The sequence below is a fragment of the Scyliorhinus canicula genome, chromosome 28, assembly GCF_902713615.1.
Source record: "Scyliorhinus canicula chromosome 28, sScyCan1.1, whole genome shotgun sequence".
Lineage (NCBI taxonomy): Eukaryota > Metazoa > Chordata > Chondrichthyes > Carcharhiniformes > Scyliorhinidae > Scyliorhinus > Scyliorhinus canicula.
In genome coordinates this window covers 7733945-7743197 of record NC_052173.1, presented here as the reverse complement: position 1 = coordinate 7743197, position 9253 = coordinate 7733945, and the positions used below count along the sequence as shown (strand labels likewise).

Genomic DNA, 9253 nt, shown 5'->3' with positions numbered 1-9253 from the left:
CCCTTGGCAATGCTCCATGGCACCCTGGCTGTTCCTCCTGACACCCTCCCAGTGCCAGGAGGCAGTGGGCACTGCCTTACCCTGTCCCCACCACCCGGGAGCTCCAATGAGCTCCGAGCCCCTCAGCGCGGTCATCACATCAGGTCTCCGTAGGCTGGATTCTCTGATAGCACGGGGGGGGGGGGGGGGGGGGGGAAATCACCCCCGACAGTTTAATGCAGGAAGCTATCTGCAGTCATTGACTGTCTCGTTCGTAACTTTTGAAATGTACAGATTTTATTACAACCGTTCAAATTTTAAAAGACTTCTTTGTCTTGGTCAAGGATTGTCTTCAAGAAGACATTCAAGTTGTTCAGAACCAATGGGGCATTTCCCATTGGCAAGAATGGAGTGCAGTTTGAGGGCCGTTGCCTCCTCCTTTTCTCGGTTCCTCCAGCTTTTCAGCATCTCAAAGCTTTGCAAGATGACAGTCGCCTCCTTTAATTCACACTGGTCGATTACGTAGCCTTTGAGCTCCAGGAATTGGATTCCAATTTGTTTCCAATTGTGTCCCATTGTTTCGGCCAGGGCCATCAGTGTTTTGTCTTTCAGCACCTTTGTCTCCACCTCTGTAAAGAATAAGATGAAATATTGTTATAAAACACTGACCATAGTTGCCCTCGCTGCCTACAAGTGAACGGCTCCACTGCCTGGTGCGTTGGCATTTGGGTTTGGCCACCAGTTGGCATGGGGGTTTTAAGATCAGAGGAGCTGATGCCAGGGGTCAGGAGGAGAGACTGGGGGAGCTCCTGCTCAAGATAGTGGAGAGGAGCTTTCGATATTTAGGTATACAGGTGGCTAGGAACTGGGATGCCCTACACAGACTGAATCTATCCCGGCTTGCAGAGCAGATGGAGGGAGACTTTAAAAGGTGGGACATGCTCCCGCTTTCCCTGGCGGGAAGAGTGCAGACTGTGAAGATGATGGTTCTCCCCAGATTCCTGTTCGTCTTTCAGTGCCTCCTCATTTTCATCCCCAAATCCTTCTTCAAGCGGGTGAACAGGATTATCACGGGGTTTGTGTGGGCAAATAAAACCCCGCAGGTCAAATGACTGTTTTTGGAGCGTAGCAGGCGGGGGGTGGGGTTGGCATTGCCGAGCTTCTGTAGCTACTATTGGGCGGCTAATGTGGCCATGATTAGGAAATGGGTAATGGAGGAGGGGAAGGCTAGAGGCGGCGTCATGCAAAGGCACCAGTCTAGGGGCACTGGTAACGGCACCGCTGCCGTTCTTGCCGGCACGATACACCACAAGCCCGTGGTGGCGGTGGCACTGAGGGTATGGGGTCAGTGGAGGAGGCACAGGAACGAGAGGGCCTCAGTTTGGACCCCGGTACGGAACAACCATAGATTTGCTCCAGGCAGGATAGACGGGGGTGGGGGGGGGGTTCTAAGGCTGGTATAGGGCAGGCATTAGAAGGATGGGAGACCTGTTTATAGGTGGGACGACTTTCCCCAGCGTGCAGGCGCTGGAGGAGAAGTTCGGCCTGCCCCCGGGGAATGCCTTCAGATACCTCCAGGTCCGGGACTTTCTCAAAAAACAGGTGCGGACATTTCCGCGGCTACCCCCCTCGAAGGATACAGGACAGGGTAGTGTCTGGCATCTGGGTAGGAGAGGGGAAGGTGTCGGACATATACCAGGAGCTGCAGGAGGTGGAGGAAGCCTCAGTGGAGGAGCTGAAGGGCAAGTGGGAGGAGGAGCTGGGCGAGGTGCTAGAGGAGGGCCTGTGGGCTGATGCCCTGGGCAGGGTGAATTCGTCCACATCATGCGCCAGACTCAGTTTAATTCAGTTTAAGGTGGTGCGCTGGGCTCACATGACGACGGCGAGAATGAGCAAGTTCTTTGGGGTGGAGGACAGGTACGCAAGATGTGCAGGGAGTCCGACGGACCATGTCCATATGTTTTGAGCATCCCCGGCGCTTAAAGAATTCTGGCATGGCTTTGCGAGGGCTATGTCCAGGATTTTGGACACGCGGGTGGAGCCGAGTCCAACAATAACGATCTTTGGGGTGTCGGAGAATCCGGGAGTGCAGGAAGCGAAAGAGGCCGAGGTGTTGGCCTTTGCCTCCCTGGTAACCCGGAGACGGATCTTGTTAATGTGGAGAGACTCGAAACCCCCCAGCGTGGAGACCTGGATTAGTGACATGGCTGGGTTCCTCAGCCTGGAGCGAATAAAGTTCGCCTTGAAAGGGTCCTTGCTGGGGATCTCCAGGCGGTGCCAACCGTTCGACTTTCTAGGGGAGCAATAAAATGTCAGCAGCAGCAGCAATGGGGGGGGGGGGGGGGGGGGGGGGGGTCAAGTGGGTGGAATGTTGATATAATGTGTATTTTCGTTTTGTATAATGATAGCAGCCACCTTGTTTGGTTAAATATTTTTAGTTTATTTTTTTTATGTAAAAATTCTGGTTGAAAAAAGCTTTAATAAAACAGTTTAAAAAAAAAAAGATTGGAGGAGCTGGATTGAGTGACAATTGGTGCCACTGAGCTGGACGGGTGAAGGAAACGACAATCAAACAGTCCCCATGACTGACCATTATTCAGAATCCTGCTGGGAAGGCCTGTTGGGGATGAGGGCAGGATTGGGATTGACAATGAAGACCACCCACAGTTAAATATGCTGCTAAAAGGGTGGCACAGTGGCAAATGGGCAATTTAGTGTGGCCAATCCACCTACCCTCCACATTTTTTGGGTTGTGGGGGTGAAACCCACGCAAACACGGGGAGAATGTGCAAACTCCACACGGGCAGTGACCCAGAGCCGGGATCGAACCTGGGACCTCGGCGCCGTGAGGCAGCAGTGCTAACCCTCTGCGCCACCGTGCTGCCCTCGACAGGTCTTATCCAATAGTTTCCGTGGATTCATTGTGAGGTGAAGTGTTCTGTACAGGAGGACGTTGAGATGGATGCAGGGGGTGACACAGTGCTTAGCCCTGCTGCATCACAGTGCCAGGGACCCGGGTTCAATTCCAGCCTCGGGTGACTGGAGTTTGCCCGTTCTCCCCGTGTCGGCGTGGGTTTCCTCCGGGTGCTCCGGATTCCTCCCACAGGTCAGAGATGTGCAAGTTAGGTGGATTGGCCATGATAAATTGTCCCTTAGTGTCCAAAGATGTGCAGGTTAGGTGGATTGGCCATGCTAAATTGTCCCTTAGTGTCCAAAGATGTGCAGGTTAGGTGGGGTTATGGGGTTACGTAGATAGGGTGGGGCGGTGGGCCTGGGTGGGGTGCTCCTACAGAGGGTCAGTGCAAACTCGATGGGCCAAATGGCCTCCATCTGCACTGTAGGAATTCTATGATCTACAACAGTTGAGAACTGATGAGTATCGAGACCACATCGACCTCTGGAACTTCAATAGCCTGTTTGGAAATATTCAATAAAGGTTTTAATTTTCAAAGAACGCTTATGCATGATCTTACTTACTGTTTTTCTTGGACGTGGGCATTTCATTCTCTGAAAGACTGGACGCAGTTCCACAGTCCCCGACTCTCCCCCTCTTTCTCTTTTCTAAGTATAAAGAGCAAGACATTAGAATTCAGGCCGAGCCAACTCCAAAGGCTGGTAGATGTTCGGGACTCTTGCACAAATGGCAATTGTTCATTTTAAATCTGAGATGAATAAGGTGTCTGTTAGCCAAAGCTAGAGAGATATGGGCCAAAGGCAGGACTAAAAAGTTATGTTGAAGATCAGTCACAATCTCATTGATTGGCAGAACAGGCTCGAGGGGCCGAATAGTCTCTTCGTGCTCCTGTTTATTAAACTTCAGCCAGGGGCAAGATTATTACTAGAATAGAGGTGGGTGCCCACACCTGAATGTTCGGGTGGCACCAGAAGATGGAGACCCAGGTCAGTCTGGGGCTGCTTCCATGCTAGGCTTTGTTATTTCTTCATTGGCGGTCCCATATAGTAACAGCAATCGGATCTCCTGGGGTCAGTTGCTGCTTGCTCCCTCCTTTGTGGGTGTCACAATTAGCTGAGTGTGGGGTCTATGCCTGCCTGCTGCAGTTATGCACAGTGCACAAGACTTGCAGGGAAAGTTCAGGGACTTCACAAACACGTCGGGAGGAAGGTTCCAGGGGGTATAAGAAGCATATGCCCCTCGACATCAGGCAGCGGCCTCAAGGACAGTAGCCTTTTCAGACACAGTTTCCACCTAAACTGAAACCCTCAGTCCCATGAAGAAGGTCGGGCTTCGAGAGTAAGGCCTCACGGTAGCATGGTGGTTAGCATCAATGCTTCACAGCTCCAGGGTCCCAGGTTCGATTCCCGGCTGGGTCACTGTCTGTGTGGAGTCTGCACGTCCTCCCCGTGTGTGCGTGGGTTTCCTCCGGGTGCTCCGGTTTCCTCCCACAGTCCAAAGATGTGCGGGTTAGGTGGATTGGCCATGCTAAATTGCCCGTAGTGTAAGGTTAATGGGGGGATTGTTGGGTTACGGGTATACGGGTTACGTGGGTTTAAGTAGGGTGATCATTGCTCGGCACAACATCGAGGGCCGAAGGACCTGTTCTGCGCTGTACTGTTCTATGTTAACTAGTACACTATATTACGGACCAGCAACGGTTTCAGAAGAAATTTGAATTTCCAGTTATTAGCTGAAAGGACACACAGCAAGATTTTGTGTTTTAAACTCTTACTGTAACAAATGACTAAAAAACACTATTGACCAAACCCTATTTTCTTTTTGGAGGCAACTTACGCTTTAAACAACTGAACAGAATGAACCCCTACTGTGTGGGGACAATGGAGACAGCACATGAGATTGGAGGGGGCGTCAGTATGGTCACCTATCTGTGACAATCACCGTTTTGTTCCGGAGGGGGAGGCTGGATTGTGGCTTCAGGAGGCGGCAGCGGACAGGGATTGAGAGATTTGGGGATCTCTTCATTCAGGAGGGTTTCCCGAGTCTGGAGGCATTAGAGGAGTTTGAGTTGCTGGGTGGGATCGGGTTTCGGTACCTACAGGTACGGGACTTTGTCCGGAGGCAGGTTCCAAGCTTTCCTCGCCTCCCCCTGAGGGGACTACAGGATAAGGTGATGTCAAAAATGGAGGTTGGGGAGGTGAGGGCTTCGGAGATATATAAGGAGTTGATGGGGTGGGAAGTATTCCCTATCGGGGATGTGAAGGGGAAGTGGGAAGAGTTGCTGGGTGGAGAGTTGGAAATCAAATTATGGGAAAAGGCTTTCAAGAGAGTTAATCCATCCTCGCCGTGTGCCAGGTTCAGCCTGGTCCAGTTCAAGGTGGTTCATAGGGCCCACATGACGGCAGTCCGGATGAGTAGGTTTTTTGAGGAAGTGGAGGATAGGTGCGGACGCTGTGGGGGAAGCCCGGCGAGTATGTTGTGGGCGTGTCCGAAGTTGAGGGGATTCTGGCAGGGATTTACGGACGTCATGTCAGAGGTCCTGGGAGGGAGGCTGATTCAGAGTCCAGAATTGGCAATATGTAGGGTATCGGAAGATCCGGGGGCTGGAGCCTCAACTGCTTCACTGGGCAAGGAATTCCATAGATTCCATAGATTCACAACCCTTTGGGTGAAGAAGTTCCTCCTAAACTCAGTCCTAAATCTACTTCCCCTTATTTTGAGGCTATGTCCCCTAGCCAAAATTCCATTTGCCTTCTTAATCACCTGTAAACCAACCTTCTGTGGCTCATGCACTAGCACACCCAGGTCTCTCTGCACAGCGGCATGCTTTAATATTTTATCGTTTAAATAATAATCCCGTTTGCTGTTATTCCTACCAAAATGGATAACCTCACATTTGTCAACATTGTATTCCATCTGCCAGACCCGCTGCAGCCCATGTGGTGTAGGTACACCCGCAGTGCTGTTAGGGAGGGAGTTCCAGGATGTTGCCCCGGCGACAGTGAAGGTGTTCAGGATGGTGAGTGGCTTAGACGTGCACGGAAGGCCTTGATGCTCCCCGTGGACACCACATGCTCCCTTTCCAGGGCCACCCGGCCACGAATATAGCTGCGGGAGAGGGATAGACAGTCTGGTTGGACGACCCCGTCGCTCGCTGCTGCCCGGACCTGTTAATAGCAAGTTTCGCCAAACCCAGGAGCAGGTTCATGAGGAGTTCCTCCTCCTTCCCGCCCCTCTGCGCGCCGGATGCCCGTAGATCAGGAGCGTGGGGCTGCAGTGTAAACAAAGCTAACAAAAGGTTTGATTTAAAAAACTAAAAAGGAGATGCAGCCTAAATCATTGAACAGAGTCCAAAGGGTTGAATGCTGGGGGCTCCAACTATTTTGATTGAGCCAAATAAACTGAATTAAATAAACTGAGGGGCAAATTAAAAGGGGCAGTCCCCTTAAAGGGATACTGCCTGAAACAAAAATAAATGCAACTTAACACATCAAACTAAAAGCTATGGGTTTCCATTGCAGGTGGCCTCCCTTCCCCCCACCTTCCTGTTTATTTCATCCCCTTGTCAATTTCCTCTGTGTAATTGACACACTGTGTTCTTACCTGGATCCCTTCCCTCAGAATCGCTCATGTCTCCTTTTCCAAACATCTTTGTCACCAGATCGTGCCTGGGAATTTGCAGCAGGACGTGTTTGCTGATATCCAGAGCCTGTTCGGCAAAATGTTTCTGGAGTAAATGTGCCAGTTCCACGCGTGTTTTATTCTCCAGCAGACCCGTGGCTATCGATTTAAACTCGATGGTGTTCTGGAGATGGAATTTGAAGCGCTCCAGTTCATCTTGGCTCAGTTCATCGAGGACTTGGAGCAGAAATTTTGCTGTTGCCATGATGGGAATTGAAGCAGAACCTGCCCCCTCCCCAGAGAGATAATTCAGAGAGACTTAGTGAAGTCTCCAGTTCTCAGACCACAAAGCTGCGTTTGCCGATTCAAATTCAACAGCAGCAACTCTGCTTTTGTGTTGTCAACACAGCTACTTCCTGGCGAAGGGATCCGCCCCCTGGCAGTGAATCAACCCGCTCTTTTTCACAAAAGGGTGTAATCTGAGCTTGATCTCAGCCTCCCTCAGCAATGGCAGCACACACAACACACCCACTGTCAGCCACAATTGTGTCTCTCTCATTTGCAACGAGACAGATCCGAAGTTAAGTTTTGAGATGCAAACTGAAGCCTGGCCCCACGGCATAAATGGAGGGTTTCAAATATTGTACAAGTCATAGAATCTCGACAGTGCAGAAGGAGGCCGTTCGGCCCATCGAGCCTGCACCGACCCTCCGAAAGAGCACCCTACCTATGCCCACTCCCCCTGCCCTATCCCAGTAACTCCACCTAACCTTTGGACACTAAGGGACAATTTAGCGTGGCCAATCCACCTACCCTGCACATAGAACATAGAACAGTACAGCACAGAACAGGCCCTTCGGCCCTCGATGTTGTGCTGAGCAATGATCACCCTACTCAAACCCACGTAACCCGTATACCCATAACCCAACAATCCCCCCATCAACCTTACACTACGGGCAATTTAGGCATCTTTGGGTTGTGGGGGTGAAACCCACGCAGACACGGGGAGAATGTGCAAACTCCACACGGACAGTGACCCAGAGCCGGGATCGAACCTGGGACCTCAGCGCCGTGAGGCAGCAGTGCTAACCACCGTGCTGCCTAGCACCTTGTAAATTTCTCACACCTTCCCCTCCCCTATTCTTTTTGTATTATAAATTGAGAGAACCCAATTAATTTTTCCAATTAAGGGGCAATTTAGCGTGGCCAATCCCCCTCGCCTGCACATCTTTGGGTTGTGGGGGTGAAACCCACACAGACACGGGGAGAATGTGTGAGGCAGCAGTGCTAACTGCTGCGCCACCGTGCAGCCCTCCAACCCCTGTTGTTGACATCACCTTGTCCTGTAGCCCCTGGGGTGGCAGGGGAGGAAAGGGCAGTGCCATTCTACCGGACAAAAGTCCTCACCTGCAAACACCGGAAGCCATTCCCGGCGGGCAGGTCAAATTCCTCATCCAACTCCTCCAAGCTCGGAAAGCTGCCGTCAATGAATAGGTCCCCAAACTGGTCAATCCCTGCCCACTGCCACCCCGAAACCCCCCCATCCAACCCCTCCCCGGAACAAACCAATCATTTCCACAGATTGGTGCCCAAACCAATGCCCCATGTGCTGCCTGCACTGTCCCCACACCCTCAGGGCCGCCACCCCTACCGGGCTTGTGGTGTACCGAGCTGGCGAGAACGGCAGAGGCTCCGTTAACAATGCCCCCAAACCCGTATCCCTGCAAGAGGCTGCCTCCATCCGCTCCCATACCGACCCCTCCCCCCACTACTCACTTCCTGACCATTGCTATATTCACTGCCCAGCAATAGTTAATAAAGTTCTTCACCCGCGGGGCTTTACCCGCCCACACAAACCCTGAAATCAATGCATTCACCCTCCTAAAGGAAGCCTGAGGAATACAAATCGGGAGATTCTGAAACACAAACAAGAACCTCGGGAGGAAAGTCATCTTCACCGTCTGCACCCTCCCCGCCAGTGTCAACGGGAGCTTATCCCACAATCCCCGCCAGTGTCAACGGGAACGTATCCCACAATCCCCGCCAGTGTCAACGGGAGCGTATCCCACAATCCCCGCCAGTGTCAACGGGAGCGTATCCCACAATCCCCGCCAGTGTCAACGGGAGCGTATCCCACAATCCCCGCCAGTGTCAACGGGAGCGTATCCCACAATCCCCGCCAGTGACAACGGGAGCGTATCCCACAATCCCCGCCAGTGTCAACGGGAGCGTATCCCACAATCCCCGCCAGTGTCAACGGGAGCGTATCCCACAATCCCCGCCAGTGTCAACGGGAGCGTATCCCACAATCCCCGCCAGTGTCAACGGGAGCGTATCCCACAATCCCCGCCAGTGTCAACGGGAGCGTATCACACAATCCCCGCCAGTGTCAACGGGAGCGTATCCCACAATCCCCGCCAGTGTCAACGGGAGCGTATCCCACAATCCCCGCCAGTGTCAACGGGAGCGTATCCCACAATCCCCGCCAGTGTCAACGGGAGCGAATCCCACAATCCCCGCCAGTGTCAACGGGAGCGTATCCCACAATCCCCGCCAGTGTCAACGGGAGCGTATCCCACAAACCCCGCCAGTGACAACGGGAGCGTATCCCACAATCCCCGCCAGTGTCAACGGGAGCGTATCCCACAATCCCCGCCAGTGTCAACGGGAGCGTATCCCACAATCCCCGCCAGTGTCAACGGGAGCGTATCCCACAATCCCCGCCAGTGTCAACGGAGC

General features: G+C 52.6%; 1 protein-coding gene across 1 annotated transcript; it reads right to left on the bottom strand.

Moving 5' to 3' along the window:
* Positions 1-254: 254 nt before the first annotated feature.
* On the bottom strand, positions 255-6940 carry zgc:174906 (uncharacterized protein LOC571548 homolog). Its single transcript, XM_038786697.1, has 3 exons — positions 6497-6940; positions 3457-3540; positions 255-608 (listed from the first exon to the last, which is right to left on the bottom strand). Exons 1-3 carry the CDS (start codon positions 6777-6779, stop codon positions 319-321), a joined length of 657 nt encoding a protein of 218 aa, XP_038642625.1. The 5' UTR covers positions 6780-6940; the 3' UTR covers positions 255-318.
* Positions 6941-9253: the final 2313 nt, after the last annotated feature.

Coding starts and splice junctions, on each gene's coding strand:
- zgc:174906 (XM_038786697.1), bottom strand. CDS start 6,779: ATGGCAACAGCAAAATTTCTGCTCCAAGTCCTCGATGAACTGAGCCAA. Junction 3,541..6,496: donor TTCTGAGGGAAGGGATCCAG/GTAAGAACACAG, acceptor CTTTATACTTAG/AAAAGAGAAAGAGGGGGAGA. Junction 609..3,456: donor GCCCACGTCCAAGAAAAACA/GTAAGTAAGATC, acceptor TATTCTTTACAG/AGGTGGAGACAAAGGTGCTG.